At 40.4% G+C, this 20,261-nt stretch overlaps 3 protein-coding genes across 6 annotated transcripts in view; 2 read left to right on the top strand and 1 right to left on the bottom strand.

Moving 5' to 3' along the window:
• Positions 1-20,261, top strand: part of LOC146450202 (uncharacterized) — a 187,519-nt gene that overhangs the window by 116,527 nt on the left and 50,731 nt on the right. The window lies entirely within an intron of this gene.
• LOC146450206 (uncharacterized) overlaps positions 1-20,261 on the top strand; it is a 45,187-nt gene that overhangs the window by 12,304 nt on the left and 12,622 nt on the right. For all 4 annotated transcript variants that reach the window (XM_085100624.1, XM_085100625.1, XM_085100627.1 and 1 more), the window contains 6 exons: positions 813-952; positions 2,117-2,278; positions 2,546-2,623; positions 4,635-4,702; positions 4,908-4,964; positions 5,886-5,994. In XM_085100624.1, the coding sequence (XP_084956750.1) occupies positions 856-952; positions 2,117-2,278; positions 2,546-2,623; positions 4,635-4,702; positions 4,908-4,964; positions 5,886-5,994 (571 nt within the window). In that variant the 5' untranslated portion in view covers positions 813-855. The remainder of the gene's footprint in view (positions 1-812; positions 953-2,116; positions 2,279-2,545; positions 2,624-4,634; positions 4,703-4,907; positions 4,965-5,885; positions 5,995-20,261) is intronic.
• On the bottom strand, positions 16,320-16,721 carry LOC146450208 (uncharacterized). The gene has a single exon (XM_085100635.1). It carries the CDS (start codon positions 16,719-16,721, stop codon positions 16,320-16,322), a length of 402 nt encoding a protein of 133 aa, XP_084956761.1.

Genomic DNA, 20,261 nt, shown 5'->3' with positions numbered 1-20,261 from the left:
GATGAGTGAGTGACCAGTCTGTTGCGGTGTTAATTTCAGGCTTCGACTTTGGAAGCCAGGAAAAAAAGAAAACAAACAAACAAACAAAAAAATGGCCCGGGCTAGGTGATTTATCCTAGCTTGAAGTGGTGCAATAGTTGACCACCTTTTAGTCTTACCAAGGTGACCTAGGGTGATCTTTGTAACCTGCTAGAGGCATCCTACATGGCTTAGCATAGGATTGAACTTTGATCTTCCTGGTATAACAGATGTAGAAAACATGTGGCAGACATGTGGCACTAAGTTGGATTATCTGCCTGGTACAGTCATCTTCCCTTCATGTAAACAGGCCATAAGGAGTCCCCTTATATGCGTGCTTGGGTCTAGGGATCACAAATTGTAAACTTTTACAGGTGGTTATAAATTTCTTTGGCTTTGTTATAGCAGGACAAAGAGCCATAGTGACCCCGCTTGTCATTATCAATCTAGTTGTCTGAATATATATTACCCATGCTTATTATATGTATATTTTCCTTGTACTATTGTTAGAATTGTTGGTACTGTAAATTGGCACACAGTTGAACAAGATTTGTATTAATTTTCAGTCTATATTTATTTTGGTAAACAGTCTTTGGGTAATCTCCTTGCCAAATGATTTAAGGATTTTTAAAAAGAACAAGGACGACTGAGCAAGGAAGACAAATTTTGAATTCTAATGATAATGAGTTACACCAAGAAACATCAACTGTGATGAAAGTTCTTTGAATGAAATAATCTTTTTTGATATTAAAAGTAATGAACACAGAATGACTTACGGTTGTTTTTTATCTTAGGGAGAACTTAGACTGAGTTACATTTGCCATTTTCCCGTCATTCATGGCGGGGAGTGCAAAGAAAGCTAAAAATGAGAGTGACGTCACACCACCTGACTCTGAAGAAGGAGAACTTGGTTTTGACAATGACACTTTAAGAGGTAAGAAAACAAAACGTTTGCCATGTTATTAGAGAGTGGAAAGATTTGTCAAGCCATTGTTGACGCGAGGAAAATGTTTATTTTTAATGGATCTAAAATGCAAAATTATTCATATCGAGCTGATGAGCCAAGTTCAAAATAGAGTAACAGCAACAGCAGTAAAACGTGCTAAGCACAGTAGAATATGAAAAATAAACGTGCCTTGTGTTGGTTTTTTATCTTCAGGTGCAGTATAATTTATCTATTTTCAACTATTTTTAGTTGTGTAACATTATCAACGTTTTGTCCTGAACTTCCGTTATAGCGTGTCAGTTTGTCAGGGTAATCTAGTCATGTCACTGCAGTATGAATCGTTCTAAAAGCGACGCTTTTGAACTGAAGACTAAAAAGTAATTAAAGCTTGAATTAAGGCCCACGCGTGACGAAACTCTTCGTGTTCTGTTGTTTTATTTCTCAGACCAGGGATAGGAGAGCAACCAAAACCGCGAGCGCACGCCAAAAACTCCCGATGCCGCGAGATTACACGAAAGCAGATGCGCCCTGAGTCTCCTCGCAAAAGGCGACTTTTTCGATTACCGATTATCCCTGAGAGAATTGAGGAATTACCTGCTCTAGTTAATAGGAGGAATTGTGTTTATTACGGAGGGTTTTGATCATGTTACACCGTATATGAAACCAGTCCGTGATATAATGTCTCACTGGTCTTACTGACTTATTAAAGACGATGATAATATTTTTCTGCTTTGTCCTAGTGTAGGGGATTTTTGTTCGTATTTTAAGCCTCATTAGCAAACATTAGCATAAATGACAAGACTAGCCATAGATAAATGGTCTATTTAAATCAGAAGATGTTGTCATGTTATTGAGTTTTAGGAACAAGCGTTAAAAGTATCAAGATTTTACCAAGAATGTATGGCTGGGTGGCAGCCCTTGCCTCGTAACGATATATTCTTTGCTTTTTTAAAAACTAAAATATCTCAGAATATTCAACATGTAACACTTATATTTACACTGATTACGAAGAGTGGTGTGCTGTTTGTTAATTTATGTAGGTGTCTATTTGTGCCAGTAGCTCGTTGTTTGATAACCAGATATATATGCTACTGAAGCAAAATGTAAACCATGACGTTATCTTCATCAACTGGATCGTTTTGTTTTAATTAGCGATAGTGGAGGTTTACAAGGAAGAGGGTAATAAGAGCTACCGTAAACGAGACTATTACAATGCTGTGAACTTCTACACTGAAGGAATAAACGTGAAATGCAAAGATGACGAACTGAATGCCAAACTGTACAGCAACAGAGCAACAGCAAATTTCTATCAGGGTAAGTGGTCTTCGTCGCAATTTCTCCTGTTAAAAATCCTGTTTGAATACAAAACCAAAACCGCCATCATGTTCATTTTTAATTTTTCCCATCATCACAGCACCCGTTCCAAGTCCCAGCTCGGTGGAACGCATTGAGTTAGTCTTTAATACTTGTGCTGTTGGTTTTGAAGATACAGTTATCCCAGGGCACCAAAGAAAGAAAGAAACGGTCGCTTACGTTATGTCAACCACACTCGTTTGTAAAAGTTCTATTTCTTGTTTTAAGGAAAATACCAAGAGACAATAGATGATGCAAAAGCTGCCATTGACTTACAACCAACTTACATTAAAGCCATCGAAAGAGGTGAGACGTATTATCTGGTCAGATAAATGAAGTTGACCGGTCCTTTGCGCATAGATCTTTACAGCTCAAAGGACTTATCCGTAAAGTTCCGATAGTAACGACCCTTCGAAAGTAACGACCCCCCGAACGTAACGTTAAAACTTTGTGGCTATTAATAAATCCCGAAAATAGCGAGCCCCCGAAAGTAACGATCCCCCCGAAAGTAGCGAGTCCACAAAAAGTAAGCGAGACCATGCAAGTTTTTTTTTTAATTACTTTATATAAATACCGAATGCCTCTATTGTTTTCCAATCCATAGTCAAATTTTTAATGTACAATACTAATATCTTCGTGCATGGACAAATTTTTCACGATAAGGCACTTTACAACAACGAAGCCATCATTCGTCCTTGACATCAGTTCACTGATGGCGTAAAGTGCAAAACTAGAATTTCGTATTAATTAACAACAGGAACGTTTCTTCAAATTAAAACTGAAAGCTCTACATATACTGCAGTATAAAACCTATTGGTGTGTCATGGACTAAAAGCACCGAGTTTATCTTTCCTCCCCTGAGTCAGAGAAGAATTCGATTTTACATCGGCTGATTCATTCATGCGGTAGTCCGGTAGATCATCGATGTTTATTTCACTGTCCCTGCTACCAGAAATGGGTAGTGGCCTTAATTCTGTCTGTTGTTTGAGCTCTGCGCGAATCACATAATTTTTCATTTCGGAGAAAAGAGCTAGCGCTAGCTTATTTCATGGTTTTTGTTCCCCGAAAATAACGACTCCCCGAAAGTAACGACTCTCCGAAAGTAACGAGCCCCAAACGCTGCTAATTCCGAAAGTAACGAGGGTCGCTACTATCCGAACTTTACGGTAGTTTACACAGGTTCGGATTCCAGTCAGTGCTGTTTAACAACCGGGTTTATCGAGGTACTGCAGACTACTGAGATCATTGTGAGTTTATCGAGGTACTGCAGTCTACAGAGATCACTTGCATTGCGGACAACTGTTTCATCAGGTACACTGAGTTTAGCTGGACTCTTCATGATGTGAGGATGGGGAATCTCTTCAACTCTCTTCTCGTAAGCGGGAAAGAGGAGCAACGAGAAAACGTTCTAAAGACTGAGTAAAGAAATCCCTTTCATGCACTCTGCCATTTGTCACTACAAGTTTATAGCCCTGGCTGCAGATCATGAAACTAAGAGACAACAGATCAGCCATTGAACCCTATCCGTTGGGAACAGGAGAAGAGCCAGTGTTAAGGAAAAGTAGCAACGATCAAAACCCCAACTTCAACATTCACTTGATCCACCAGACGATCGTTGGAATGCAGTCGTTGATCGGGAAAGCCTCTGAATTACGGATAGGTCCAGTCAGTGATAGTGCTTATTAAAAATTCAGCTTAAAAGGCAAACCAACGCAACCTTTGTAATAAAAGCACAATTAACTGCCGCAATGTTCCAAAAGTAGTGACTCCCATTCCCTAACCCCCAAATGACATAGATAAAATTTGTTGGTAGCTGTTAAGGAAGCCTCCCTGTGCAACGATCCTCTCAAAATAATTGCGACTTTATACTTACTGTAACGTTCCTTTCTGCACAAAGAGACCTCTTCTCGCAATGGGTAAAACAAGAGTCGGAAAAGGCGTCTGCTCTCGATCACAGGCTATGAGTCTCCCAGTAATGTGCCGATCAATTCGAAACCTACTTTGGTTACGTGACCAATTAGATTGCAGGCCAAACCAAATATACACATGTGTGCTGTGGAGGGTGCCTGATACACGGCCTTCTGGTCGTTCGGTGCCCGACGGCTATGCCATGCTGATGAGGCCTAACAAGGCCGAAACAGCTGTCCATGGCTGCCACTGCCCGGGTGATATGGCTGTGCGCATGCGTACGGTACTGGCCAGGACGTGGGTTGGGGTACGAGTGTATCACTTGCTTTAATTGATTGTCAAATATAACATGTACAGTTCACGCTTGGAAGTTTACTTTTTGTAAAAACTTTAATATTTTGATTTGTAGGGGCAAGTGCTTGTGAAAAGCTGGGTCGACGTGAAGAAGCCATCAAATGGTGTGACAGGGGATTGGCAGTATCCTTTAATTCTTCGCAGTAAATATCACCAAAAGTGAAACTGAATATATTCTATGCAACTACAGATACTCTAGGCAAATCAGTCAACGATAATTGTACCTAAAAAATTGAATTCAATATCTTTTCGTATAACAATTATGGCTTGGTCGCCTTGTTTTATTTGGTTTGTTAAGCGATTTATCTTAACTTTTCGGTAAAAACAGATCAACAAGCAAAACAAAGCTTTGCTGGATTTGAAGAAGTCTATCAATAAACCCCAGGTATTTAAATTAGGAAAGTTTGAGTAAAGAGAAATTAATTCGTAGGTTTTGACTATCAAAAAAGGATTACAAGAGGTGAATTTTTTTTTCAAACCAGTTTTCAGGCCAGGGTCTTTAAATATCCATATAAATATCCATACCTGTTTTCATATCTAAATCATTTAGAATGATGTTCTGGCGAGAGCTGTCAGCTTCAGTTTTCGTCTCTCCATAAAATCCAAATTTCAAAATAAGAATTCGATAAGAAACTGAACGAGTAATTTCGTACCCAAATTTTCCACGGTCAGGAGGAAGGGACAGATTTCCAAACCTGCAGTGAGATCTGGGTAAGAGAGTAGTAACAGAGATAAGGGCCACTGAAATAAACAATATTTCTATTCTTTTATTCATTCATTCATTCATTCATTCATTCATTCATTCATTCATTCATTCATTCATTCATTCATTCATTCATTCATTCATTCATTCATTCATTCATTCCTTCCTTCCTTCCTTCCTTCCTTCCTTCCTTCCTTCACTCATTCATTCATTCATTCATTCATTCATTCATTCCTTCCTTCCTTCCTTCGTTCGTTCGTTCGTTCACTCATTCATTCATTCATTCATTCATTCATTCATTCATTCATTCATTCATTCATTCATTCATTCATTCATTCATTCATTCATTCATTCATTCATTCATTCATTCATTCCTTCCTTCCTTCCTTCGTTCGTTCGTTAGTTCGTTCATTCACTTCTTTTTTCCTTCCTTCATTTATTCATTCCTTTGTTCCTTCTTTCCTTAGATTTTATTTTAAACACATTGTTTTAAACGCCTTTGTCGTTCCCATAAACTTTAAGCCTAAGGATAAACCCACACCCTTCTCATTTTATGATCCAGTATTACAACAACGCCACTGTTTATTCTCTTCAACTTTACAGGAAAAGATCGTCAGTAGCTTCCCTAGGGATGTAAGGGAATTCCCTGGGAGTGCTGGTTTCCCCGGTGCAGGAGGAGCTGGAGTGTTCCCTGCTGAATCAGTCACTGGAAGTAAGTGACAACTATATCTATATTTTATCCGTGTTTTCGTTACTTTCCTTTTGTTAATATTATGTTTACATTAGCCCAAGTGTTGCATCAAACATGTTACATTCGTTTGGCCATCTCGCTCAACACTGTGCAAACATCGTCCAACAATGTTGGATGATGTTGCAATCAATGATCGATCAATTATTAGCATTTAACGACTGAGTGATTTTCCAAATAGGTATCGTAATTTTCTGACAGCCATTGTTATACGGTCGTGTGCTTCAAACGAAATTGCTCACTAAACAAAAACGCGCCATATTTGAACCCACTTTCAACTGAGAATTTCAAATCCCTAATGGATAGTTCATATTTTAAGCCTGCGTGCCGGCCACATGTTCCCCACTGAAAAAGTCAGTTTCTTTTTAATTTTCGAATGTAAAGGAATAGTTCAAATCATATTTTTGGCTACAGTTGTAGATGCAGCATTCCTCGTGAAATTCGTGGTGTTCATAACGACAGGTAGGACTTGAGAAAGTCAGAAAAGCTAGTTTTGTCAGTGCGCTGCAGGCAAATTAAAGCCTTTTTTGTTGTTTTTTCTCTCATTTTCGGCCTTCACATTCAACTTCGCAGCTTCGGTGTTCATGAATAAGAGTGGTACAGCTTATCCAGCATTCTGTCGATGTTACGATATGTAGATGACGTTACATAGTTGTGATTTCATGTGCGTTGTCAGCGGTTTTGTACCGTGAATATAATACTTAGGTTTTTGTATTAGCTAGTCAGTTGAACTAACGTTAGCTATTGATGAAAGACTCAAACATGGTGTCAGAAGTAAATTGAGGCAAAAATTCAAGATTTCAAGCGGCGGCGAAGCTACGACTACAGCCACAACTAAGGCAATGACTAATACAGCGTCAGTTGGGCGGGCACAAATGCAGCAAATGTCCTCTTTACCGAGTGGAATACCTATGCCCAAACCGTTAAATCTCGGCAACATTGCCGCTAACTGGATGAAATTCAGGAGAGCGAGTTGTAAGACTTCAGCGATTTGATAAAGAATAAAAGACAGCGACGTTTCTTTCTGCGATCGGCGAAGAAGCGCTTTTAATTTACAAGGGCGTGACATTTGAGCCGCCTGAAAGTTCGACTCTGTTGTTTAGAAATTTGAAGAATTCTCTAACGGACAAATCAATGAAACTTCGAGCGATACGTATTTAACTCCAGGTCACAGAAAGAGGATGGAAGTATCGATCACTACGTTTCGGCCCTTGGGACACCTGCGAAATCGTGTAACTTTGGTCAGTGTCTTCATGATTCACTATTACGCGATAGAATTATGTTTGGTGTTAAAGCGCCCGCGTTGCGAAAGATGGTACTAGAAGAAAGGCAAGTCACTCTAAAAAAATCAATCGACATCTGCAATAGTGGAGAAACAACCGCTCAACAGTTAAAGGATTTTGCTGCAGCAACGGATCCGAATACTAATGAAATACAAGCTTTGAAATACTGCTCCGAAAAGAAATCGCGAAGGGACCCAAAAGGTGTCAAAAGGTGTAAATACTGCGGTGGAACTCACGAGCTCAAGCGAGGAAATTGTTCAGCGTATGGAAAGACGTGCGGAGATTGTGGAAGTAGTAATCGTTTCGCTTAAGTTTTTACGCAACGTGGAAATAGTAAAAAAGCCAACACCGTGAAGACAATGGAGTACTTACGTCAGTTACTCTAGTGAGTCATTGTTTACAGTTCACTTAACTCCTGAGATCGACCCGGTGCATGCAATACAGAGCAACATTCCCTAAAAGATCGCGGCAGCCATAAAGAAAAGGGGGAGCTAAAGTTATCTTCCAATTGGATACCGGGGCAACGTGTGATGTGCTTAAAATTAAGCACTATCAAAGGAACGAAATATGCAAATAGGATCACGCCCACAAATCAAGTCCTCAAGATATACAACGCCTCTACTCTCAGGTCGCTTGGAAAGTACAAGGTTCAACTGACAAACTCCGAGGATAAGAGGAAGTACAAAGTTAACTTTACTGTTGTAGAGGATGAAAACTGTGTCAATTTGATCAGGAGTAAAACCGCACAGCAAATGCAATTAATTTAAGTCGGAAATGGCAAGATTAAGACTACACGCCCCGAACCAGCAGACTGGGCCTCCTCAACAGATATGGAAGTAAAATTAGCAAGGAGCCAGGCGTGCGAAGGAATTACCCTTGAACACAAGTGCACCGAGTACAAAGATGTTTTTGATGGTCTTGGCAATCTTGGAACACCATTACGACTTGAAGTTGACGAAGAAGCTAGACCTATTCAGCAGCCATTGAGAAAAGTTCCTGAGGCCTTAAGAACCCCACTCAAAGAATACGTGTCGTGATTGCAAGAAAAGCTAACGGTAAACTCTGCCTTTTCCTAGACCCTAAGCCCTTAAACAAGGCGTTAAAGAGGTGCCATTTGCCTATGCCAGTGTTGAAGACATACTGGTGGAGTTGGGCAAGGCCAAGATTTTTACTAAAGTTGATTGCAAGGATGGCTATTGGCAGATAAAGCTTACAGACTGAGAGTTCCCTACTTCCGACCTTTGCTACACCCTTTGGCAGGTACAAATGGAATCGTATGCCTCTCGCGATTTCACCACTAGTGAAATATTTCAGCTTCGTTTAGGTGAAGCAGTTGAAGGCATTGAGGGAACATATGCAACCGCGGATAACATCCTAGTGGCAGGCACTGGAGACACGACGAGGGATGCAATAGCAGATCATGACGTTCAAATTAGGAAGGTGTTGACGAGATGCCAAGAGCGTTACATTAAACTAAAAAAGGAAAAAGTGGTATTTTAGCAGACAGAGGTACCCTACATTCGACATCTCCAGACCTCGGAAGGAGTAAAGGCAGACCCGTCCAAAGTTGGAACAGTGCTTAAGGTATCAGTATAACCCATTTCACTACACGCGCGCGATCCACTCTTGCGCTCGTTGTTTTGACAAAAAAGCCCTATAAAGCGTACATGTTTTGAAAGCTTAATAATTGAGGATTCCGACTAAATATTCTTCAAAGGCTTAAAATTCAATGGATTTCGACAACGCGGATCTTTTTACAAAACTGCATGTCCTCATAAATAAAGTTCCACGACGGCTAAAATTAGACTGGACAAAACAATTAACATAGCATTCATTTCTTCACACGTTGACTACCGCCGATCGCCGACCGGTTAGCTCAGTTGATTGAGCATCGGACTACCGTGCGGGAGCATGTCTTGTTAGCAAGATCCACCTTTGAAGTGGACCAAGACATTCAAGAAATGAACCACTTACTGGTGAACGAGCACGAAGCAGAAATGTTCTGCGCAGATACTGAGAATGATGAAGTTCTGCAAGCTGTGAAAACTGTAGTGCAATATGGATGGCCAGCAGACAAGAGAGTGGTACCTCCGACAGTGGTGTTATACTATAATGTCCGTGAAGAATTACTGATCCAGGATGGATTACTCTTCAGAGGACACAGGCTTGTGATTTCCAAGACCCTTCGAAAGCGCATGCTGTAGACACTGCACTCCAGTCATCAAGGGATAGAATCAACGCTAAGGCGTGCTAAAGAAACGATCTATTGACCCAATATGAAGAGTGACATAAAAGATTTCACCTCCAAGTGTGAAACGTGTGCGACCTAAAGTATAAGGCAGCAGAAGGAGACGCTCATCGGTCACGAAGAATAGAAGAATAAGTAGAATAAATCTTCATTTTAACACGGTAAATCCATCAGGAGTATAAAGATTTGAAATAACTTAACTATCCTAAACAAAATTCAAAACCTAACTACAACTAATCTAACTAATTAAACCTGTTTTTCATGAATGCCGTGTATACTAGTACTCTAACATTAAAAATGAACATTAACTAATCTTTTAAATTGATTTAGGGATTTAGCTTCTCTCACATCACAGGGCAGGCTGTTCCAGAGAACTGCTCAGATCGCCCTTGGGCCAAAATCTCCGCATACATTTTCGACTTAGACCTAAAGAGTTACATGGTGACTGTAGATTATTTCCCTGGCTTCTTCGAGATCGACAGGCTGTATGACATGAAGGCTTCCACTGTGATCAGAAAAACTTTAAGCACGCATAGCTCAGTATGGGATTCCCGATGAAGTTGTGTCGAACAGTGGTTCGCTGTACACAAGTCGAGAATTCAAAGCCTTCGCCGAAGAGTACGGGTTCAAGCGGCGTCATAACGCGTCCTTACCACCATCAATCCAATGGTAAAGTTGAGTCTGCTTTCAAGACAGCAAAGACGATCCTCAAGAAGTCTGCAACGTTCAAAAGTGACCCCTACCTGGTACTGTTGGCTCATCGTTACACCCCACGGGAACGTTTTGGTACCAGCCCTGTTCAGCGTCTGTTAAGCAGGAGAACAATAACAAATCTAAACCCAAAGTAGCTGCGGGCACTTTAGAGAAGGACAAGCTGAGGAAGTTGAAGCAGAAATTCTACTATGACAAATAAGCAAAAGACCTACCTGACCTTCAGAACGATGTTGTTCGGATGCAATCTTTTCGCCTGAAAAAGAAATCATGGAAGGAGGCGAACGTGGTGAAACCGCTGCGTAAGAGATCGTATGTAGTAGAGTCAAGTGGTCAGCTCTGTGTTAGAAATCGGAGACATCTAAAGCGTTCTACAGAGGCTGACGCCCAACGCCAACGCCCAACGCCCAAAGACCAACGCCCTCAAATCACGATGACCCGAAAGATGAGGATAACCTCGCCAACGACCAGTCGTCGATGGAACCTGTGGCGACTATAAGGATAAATCAGCCCGTGATTAACACTGCATCAAATAAGGGACAGCCCTTATCGACCGCTACAGTAGACAAAGATCGAGCCAGCAAAGATCAGCCCTTGAGTCGACAAGTGCCACCTGCGAGACGTGAAAGCCAAGTACGAACAAGGAAGAGGGAGACTGATCAAACCACCTAGTCGTTTCAATGTCTTTGTGACTCTTAAGGAGATCTAACGAGTGATGTTTTAAGATTCGCTAGCATATACAAGAACTGCTTAAATTTTCTATTTTTCCTTTTCTTTTTTTGTTTTTGAGGGAAGGATGTTACAATATGTAGATTACGTTACATAGTTATGACGTGCGTTGTCAGCGGTTTTGTACCGTGATATGATGCTTAGATTTTTGTATTAGCTAATTAGTTGAGCTACCGTTAGCTATTGATTAAAGACTCAAACAGTCAACAGCAGTCTTTCACGCGGCCATACTGGAATAGTGAGACAATAACATTGATTTTCCTTTAGAAAATAGATTTATTGTAATTCAAACATCTTTTTATCGTTCTGTACGTTAAAACGCTCTACAGCGCCTAAAGTGATTTAGCAAAAGAAATTGGACCTATCAAATAGTAAGAGGAAAGGAAATTTTTTTTTTTTTGTGGAAAGAAGAAAGAAACTTGAGCAATGAAAACACTAGCTCGTTTTGCATAATCGTAATCTTTGTATCATATTACATTATTTTATATTATATTATATTATATCATATCATATCATATCATATCATATCATATCATATCATATCATATCATATCATATCATATCATATCGTATCGTATCGTTTCATATCATATCATATCATATCATATCATATCATATCATATCATATCATATCATATCATATCATATCATATCATATCATATCATATCATATCATATCATATCATATCATATCCTATCCTATCCTATCCTATTCTATTCTATTCTATTCAGGGTCCGAAATTGCGCCTTCCTGGTCGCCAATGCGACTAAAAATTTTGCACTGGCGACCAGAATTTCACAACTAGTCGCCAGCGGGCGATTAACTATTTCATAGTGCCACGATCATTATACAAACAATAACTTTGATTTTCAGCCAAATCGATAAAAATAAAATTCAAAGCCGCCCGCCAATTGGTCACTTACTTTTTACCTTTCCGCTGCTTTTGAAGTATAAAACCGATTTTCCTGTTATTATAAATCTATCACAACGCTTCACAGCTCGAGCAATGCGAAGCTTCGCCGCCATGTTTTTTAAACGAGAAATGCTGCAAGGTTGTGGCCTGGTGCGAACAACATGGCGATCCGTCGATCGTCTTGACAGAACGCGAAAGGAAAGATCGTTTACGGTTTTGAACATAGAGCAAAGAACCAGCCGGCAGTTTTTTTTAAATCGGGTATCTTTCTTCTCCAAAAGGTAGAGACAAGAGAAGGTATTAAGTTGACTTAAAACATTTAGCAGTCTTATGAAACTGCGTATATAGCCGGCATTCGATTCGTTTGTCGTGGTTTTTCAGTGTAAATCGCCATTGCGGCCCCAAACGCGTTCTCTTCGTTCTGATTCTTAAAAGAAAAATTGGCGACCAGAATTTTCCATCTGGCAACCAAAAATTTTGGTTTGCGTTTCGCTGCGAAGGAAAAATTTTATTGACACTTTTTTTTCTGCTTTTTGGCGACCACATTTTCCCATATGGCGACTGAAAAAATATTTCAGTCGCCACTTGGCGCCTGCTTAAAAAAGTTAATTTCGGACCCTGCTATTCTATTCTATTCTATTCTATTCTATTCTATTCTATTCTATTCTATTCTATTCTATTTTATTAAAAACTGCATCATTGTATAATGCAATTCGAGGGATTTGATCGGCTTAGCGGCCATGGTATATGAGCAATTATACCATGGCCGAGAAATGGCGGCCATTAAATTGCCTTCTGGTCGTTCTTGCACAGCAAAATCAGTAAGATCTAGCAATATTTCTTGGTTGTTTTTAATAAAACAATTATTCCACTTGCGCTTGTTGGATATGAGATGATTATAGCCAACTCGGCGCTACGCGCCTCGTTGGCTATCTATCATCTCATATCCAACAAGCGCAAGTGGAATAATTGTTAAATATTATATTATATTATATTATATTATATTATATTATATTATATTATATTATATTATATTATATTATATTATATTATATTATATTATATTATGTTATATTATTATTATATTTGTAAATTTTGTGTTTTGGCGTTGGCATTCAAATGAATGAAGTTTTTGCTTTTACGTTCGTGCTATACTCTCAACCTAAACCTCCCACCTCCCTCGAAATCATTCGACTGGAACTTGTATTTTTTCTAATAACATGCTGTTGCTTTCATAACACTCAGCAATTTCTAGGTGACTTTTATGACCAACCATACTTAAAAATGGATCTGTGAGCTGATAAATCTATCGGGAGGTCTGGCTAAACAACATCTCTTTGCTTGAGACCTTCAATCTGAAGTAAAACGACAAGACCTTTATTATCCCATTGAACGTCGTACTTGCTTATTATAGCCAAGACAGTCTTCTGCATTTAAAAACATTTTTTCTAGTGACTAGGACTACTGTTGTGATATCATTTTTCTGGTTGTTGCTAACCCCATTTCTTTCCATTGTTTCTCTTACCTCACCTATCTCGTGGAGAATTACAATCAGCTTTATATAAAATAACAAACATCATTAGATATAACTGTCATTTCTTAAAGTGTATATGACACAAAAAAATTTTCTTCTTTACTTTGCAGTTTTATATATACAAAAACCGATTCAAAACTTAAAACTTGCCTGAAGTTTCCCAAACGCCGTCATTTCCCGTTCGAAACAGCGCTATTTTGAGGCCAAAAGTGTCGCTGTACATCACCGTTCACGTGATAAGCGTATGTGACGTCACTTTACTTGACAAGAAAACAAAAATGGTGGGGGAGTAAGGCCACTTCTTATAGTTTGCAGTCGTTTTTTTGGAGGTGGAGCGTGTAATAAGGACTGATTTCTTTCAATAATACGGAGGAAAAATGACCAAGCTTCTTCAGAACCAGCAGTTGGGACAAAAGCGTCAAAGTAATTGGAGTTAACGCGATTCAAAGTCTCCTGGTCTGCTACTCGAACAATCGGTGTTTTTTCGGCTTGAAGCTTCTGCTATAGCTTCAAACGGCACTCGTGGTTTTTAGGGATCCGTCTTAGTGTGAGATATAACTCATGTTGAAGGCCAGTAGACTATATCATTATACTTGAAAAGCAGGACAGGTAATTTCGTGGTCTTTGTGAAATTCGGCGCGATGCTCTTGCAGTGCAACGCTTGACAAGCGCGTGGTCTTCAGTGTAAATAAGACAGGATCAGATTATAAATTTCTGTCGAACTATTTCTAAACTCGACTAGTTGATTAATTATTTTGATAGTACCTTTCGACTGCAGTTGTAGTCAGTGTCGTGTGTTGTAGTCTGTTTAAAATTTTGATGTTTGTGTCAGATCGGAGAAAGAAGAAGTCTTTCTCTGTAGCAAGACAGCCACGGGTATTAAAACATGAAGGAACTTCTTCGTAATGTTTTCATACAGCTTTAAATTGGTAAATTTTATTGGTTAAATTTTATGTATGAGCCCATGATAGGATTTTGAGTAAGTCGTGCCACCAGTAGAACTGGCGGAGAAGGCGGAAACCATACGAAAGCACGGAAGAGACAGACAAACGGAAAGAAGAATGAACACAAAGCCGGAACCACACAGGACATTGAATGACTAACTTAATAACCAGACAAGATGTCCCGAGGGCACAAGGCAAAGTGAACAGAGACAACCGAATATCCGCATGACCGCACGACCGAAGGAACAGCACCAATTGCCAATTTCACGGTTGTTTTTCCGAATTGGGGGCTTCTGGTTGTTCTTGAAATACTTATTAAGAGCCAAATTCTGAGAAAATCGAAAGCCACTCACGAAAAATCGGATTTTTTTTTTATTTGGCCAAAACATCCCTTAGGGTCAACTAACTTAAGAAAAAATATCGAAAAATTCCAACGCTTTATCTAACGGGAGAAATTTTAAAAAGTTTGAAAATCGGATAAAAGGCCCGAATTCTTGCCGAACTTTAGGGAGACGGTGAGCGCGTAAAGAAGATCCTATAAAAACGAAATATGGCACAAGTATTAATTTATGTTTGCTGGTTAAAACCGTTTAATAGTTTCTCAAGTTTTTGCCTGTGGCCGTTACAATCGGCATATTTATACGGTCACTATTTGTGACACTTATTTCGCGATAAATTGAAGGCCAACTTGGCTGCAATAAATGGTTTCTGGTATATGTCGTTTGATCATCAAATCTATATGAAAGGAAAGCTTAGTCATTGACCTTTAATCCTGGAAAGTAACAGCTTTGGAATAAAGATTTCCCGTGTCAGTAAAGTAAACTGTCATGAACTGTCATGGCATATTAGCAGCTAAAATTGTATGCAAATTTGGAGTCGATTTTAGAAATACATCTAAAAGTTACATTTAAAGCTTTGAAGAACGACTTACCATTGTATGTAGCTCGTTTCTTTATTCCTTGAAGTATATTTCAGCTTTGATACGACGTATTGGAGTGTAAAATACTCTCGAATGTTATATTTTGAACAGAGAACCTTTGGCGAAGGAGGATTCATTTTCAACGCGCCGGCCGAATCGAAATTGATGTGGAGCGAGATTTGCCGAAAAGTTATTTCACGAATATACTAAATGTGTCTTAAATATATTTTGTAATGAAAAGGAAGGAGTTTTCGCAGCAAACCTTACGACCGCCAAAGGTATTACTGGTATTCCAAATTGCATTTTAATTTTATCGTGACATCAATATGACCTTGGAAAGTAACGCAAGCCGCTCGCCACGGGACCGTTCGTTTATTCCGTACCCCACCCCCCGGGGGTGGCGGTGGTTTTTGCACAAAAAAACAGAAACAAAAACAAAACAAAACAAAACAATGCCTTCTTTTGAATTCTTACCCCCTACTAAAAGCAAGAAAACCAAAATATTACCACCCTAAGAACTAACTCGTTTTCAAAACGTACCCCCAACCCTCTCACTGTGGAACGTTTATATTTGATTTGCTGAATTGAAGTTTTGTGCTACGTCTCTAGACAAAAAAATTGTTACTCCAGCCGGAAAAAAAAATCATTGCGCCGTTAGAAGGTTGTAGAGATAAGCACAAAATGGATCGAAAATCGTGAAGGCCGAAATTTTCTAGGGGAAAATGTTTTCAAATTGGGAATCTCGGGAATCCCATTTGGCACGTTTTCCGCGAATTTGTACAGGAACCTGATGTCGCACAATTGTATACGTAGCCAATATAATTTTATATTGTTTATGTCAAAAAGCCCCCCCCCCCCCCCCCGCAAAATATGTGTTTTTCCAAAACTTTCACTCTCCCCCCTCTAAAACCACCGGGTGAACACATTAAAGGAACAATTTTTTCCCATGCTTATACGAGATAAGTAACAATACTAAATTAAAGTTCACATGGTTTTTGATAGTGTAGTTACGGAGTGGTTTCGCAACTGCAACTGGCCACGACCTTATGAAGAAGTTCAAGGTACAGTGCCTTGCGACGAATCGGTTTCTGAGCTACCTCCAATTCCAGTTCCTTACAGATGTTTTGCAGCATTGCAAGCTTCAACCTCTCCAGCGATCCATCCTTCTTCATTGCACAAATATCGTACTGATCGTACGTGATGGGGTGTTGTAGGGTGATGGAGGTGACCACTTCTCTTGCCCATGCAAAGTTCTCTTCCTCTTGACAGGCCTGTATGTTAGCGTCGTCAGGAATTTGCTGGCGCACCTTCGCAGCTAGGCGGGAGAAGTATGATGTAATCTGCTGCGGTGTCAAGAACTCAGAGACTTTGAACGGACGGACACCGTCGATTCCTAGTGCACGCCTCATTTCAATTTCCCGTCCAATTTTTTTTCAAGGGGTTTTGCCGATGGCAAACTTGGCATCAAGGTAGGCTTTCTGAGTGTTATTAAATCGATAGGGCTTTTTGGCGCACTTTAGAGCCCACCCTTCTTGATGTACACGTCGTCTAGAGCCCGCTCTGAACTGGAGCAGTGATGGTGATGTGCCCCGCACCCTCTTCTAATTGGGCCTTGTAGCCTAATTTAGCAAGGTCTAACCAAGAACTCTTCTCTAAAGATTGCGTGCATTTTTCTAAAGACAGGTGTTTCTCTAGAGAAGATAGTCTTTGAAAGACCTTGACACACCCATCTTGAGGGCAAGAGAAAAGGGATGCTGCTTCTTCGGTGGCTTCCTGAACGTTTTCCGGTACCACCTCCGCCTTCTTTGTCTTCTCTGCGCGCTTTGTACCCACGGATTTAAAGCCACCTGGTGAGAACGTTGAGGTAAGCCAGCTGTAGCTAGGTTCTAGATCTCAAATGGGAGCAATGAAGATCAATCTAAGAGCACTATTGGACATGGTTTTCACATGCTTCTGTGTCGCTAGCTTTCGAGTCATAATATCTAGGCCTCATTTGGCTTTACTATCGATACGCGGGCCACGTAGCGTATACCATATTCAGCTCTATGGCGAGAGCATATTGTCATCGACGCCTGCATTTCATCTGCTGTGAAAATGCATAAATACCAAAAAAAAAAATCTAAAAATTATGAATTATCAACAGTAGCCAAACAAAACACTCTCATGAGTACCTTGAGGCGTGCTGTTGAGGTGTGAAAGAGTGTTTCCCTATGTAAATTGTTGCAAAGATGTGAATGATCAAAATTCATCAACACAAATTATCGTACCGCCCTACCAGCGAAGCTCCAATTTAACCCCGCTCTTATCTCAATCGATAACACCCGTTCCATCTCTCCTACTGCAATGCTCGCCTCTCTCCCTCTGATACCCCACTCTGCTGCATGGTAGTTTATATCACCCCACCCCACAGAGAAGGGTATAAGAACAACGGGCAGAGTGCAAGCTTCGGGAGGAAAATGCAACCACGCGCGCGGCTCCCGCTCTTACTCGCCGATCAATTTATTTCAAACTTCAGCATCCCCCGAGCCGATAATGTTTTCACTCTACGCCCATTGTGAGGCCAGTCGAGCCAGCAAAACATTTAAATTAAGGAACAGAATCGTAAAACACGGCGACGCCGGAAATAGAAGGTTTTTGATATCTCCGTGACTACGCTATCCTCAATGGTCCTCAAAAGGGTTCAATAGCTGAACTCCTAGCAGTTAGACTGTTCACAGTCCCCATATTTTTCCGTGGGTGGATGAATAATATGTTAGTTTCCAAAGCCTGCCGCCATCTTGGTTTGTAAAAGCGAGCGTGATCTGGGGAGAGTGTCTAAACTACCGAGGGGAGAGGAGCGGAGTTGGGAGGCGGCGGGAAAAAAAATAGGGAGACTGTAACAGCTTCTCACTGTCTCGTGTTCAAGGGGCGTGCCGAAACTTTGTCGCCTCGACTAATTGAATCAACTAAAAAATATACTCCCCAGAGATAAACATGTCAAATTGAAGGAAATACGATAGTCCTTGTTTATACATTACAGTTTCTGTACCATTTCGAAACAAAGTACAGTTGTGAAATAAAATAAGGTTGCGAAAGTCTTTCGAATGAGTATAGGCATGGAAATACAGTACAGTACATCAGCTATTTGCAAAGTGAATTTCAATAGTTATACAAGCGGAACACACTGAGAGTGAAGCTAACAGCGAAACCTCTTTAGATACATGCCGCATTTGTAACATTTATTTTAAAATAGCAGTCGGCGATTTCGGGAAGCAAAACAAGTACATTTCCACATAAAATTTGTTTAAGATCCCGAAAAGAGCTGGAGTTGCTAGCATTCCTCTAGCAGATCTTTTAAAAGCACATCTTGGAGTTGAAGTTGATCCACAAGATGGGAAATCTTCACGTGTTTGCAACAGCGCTTGCAACGAAAGCCACGATCAGCAACGTTTCAATCGCTTTGTGTGTGTTGTTTCGCCCCAGAGAATTGTTAAAAAAGTCGTCCAGCCTACAGTTCGCCATCTACTTCAAAGCAGTCCAAAGAGACGGAAAACTGCAGTCTGCCGCCTTGCCAAACGTCCGCTGATTTTCAACCGTTTTGAACCAGTTCCGTCCACCGTATCGACCCGTACCGAGACGAATTTTACACTGAACGTTTTGTTAGAAGATGCGAGCGGCGATGAGGATGTTTGTATACTATTAGGCCTCCAAGCCGACAAGACAAACGATAAAAATCAAAACATTCCCCACGATCTTCACAATTTTACACGCCAGCCGTATCCACTTTTAGAACTGGCAGTGAAAGATACGTCAGTCATGCAGTCAACGCTTCAGAACTACTATTGTCTAATTGACCAACGAGGTGTTGCCGTTGCTGGTGCAACTGGCCTTTTGATCGCGAGCTGTTACAGTCCCCCTATTTTTTTCGCTTCCCCTCCCTCGCTATACTAACACCCACTTCCGCTCCCCTCGGTAGTTTAGACACTCTCCCCAGATTGCGCTTGCTTTTACAAACCAAGATGGCAGCGGTTCCATCGAAGCGTACCGGTCTCGAGAATCCCACGAAAAAATAGGGGGACTGTGAACAGTCTACCTAGCAGTAGGTAGTTATAGGCTACGCAGTAATCGGTTACCTGCTCGGGCTAACAGCAACTTGCATTCGCTGTCAAGGGTTTTATCGCCACTCAGCTTGTGTTGTTTCAAATGTTTTGAAACGTCTCTTTCACATTGTTTCAGGGAAATCACTTTTGTCCGCCCTGGATAATCACTGCTCAATCCGCAGGCTGTTGCGCTATTTAGTAAGGGGGAAAAACTGCACGATGACGAAGCCATAGAGATCAGCACACAGAAAAATTCCTTCTAGCCAAGCGAGGCTGGAGGTTTTGTTAGTATCTTTCTTAAGCCATAATTCGATTAGCAGTAAATTCGATTAGCGGTAAAATTACTACTGCACGTGCAAAAAAAATTGATGGTGAAATTCCGTCTGACGCAAGATCTCGGTTACGCTGAATGCCTACAATACAGTACCATGATGATGTTTTTATTTACCGAACGTAGACCTCTTTTTATGTTACTTCTTTTAAATTTCCGCTTATAGGCAAAAACATAATAAGGACGGTGAGATACATTTTTTTCGCTGCAATATTTCCATGACATACAGCCGCTCGCGCCGACCCGATATTCGCAACCTCATGTGATTACGTGACTTCTATAATTATTCAACATCCTTGAATGACGTATTGCGGGTCACGGGAAGGGGTCATTCCTGTTGCTTATTACAACTGGTTAATGATTGATATCTTTGCTCATATGTTCCATAAGAGGTTGAAATTGAATAGAAACCAGTGTTTTCCAGCGCATTGGTGTTTGTATCGTTCTCAAACAAGGCGATATTATTATAAACTGCTGTACGTCGTCCGCCGTGGGAATGTCCCCAGGTTCAGTTGAATTCACAGATTCCTATCTTTTCA

The sequence above is a fragment of the Pavona decussata genome, unplaced genomic scaffold (genome assembly GCF_977016875.1).
Source record: "Pavona decussata unplaced genomic scaffold, jaPavDecu1.1 SCAFFOLD_481, whole genome shotgun sequence".
In the NCBI taxonomy this organism is placed as follows: domain Eukaryota; kingdom Metazoa; phylum Cnidaria; class Anthozoa; order Scleractinia; family Agariciidae; genus Pavona; species Pavona decussata.
The sequence above is the reverse complement of the archived record's forward strand: the minus strand, read 5'-3'. Positions and strand labels throughout refer to the sequence as shown.

Bases quoted from the DNA above. Each gene is read 5' to 3' on its own strand.
- LOC146450208 (XM_085100635.1), bottom strand. From the start codon at position 16,721: ATGAGGCGTGCACTAGGAATCGACGGTGTCCGTCCGTTCAAAGTCTCT.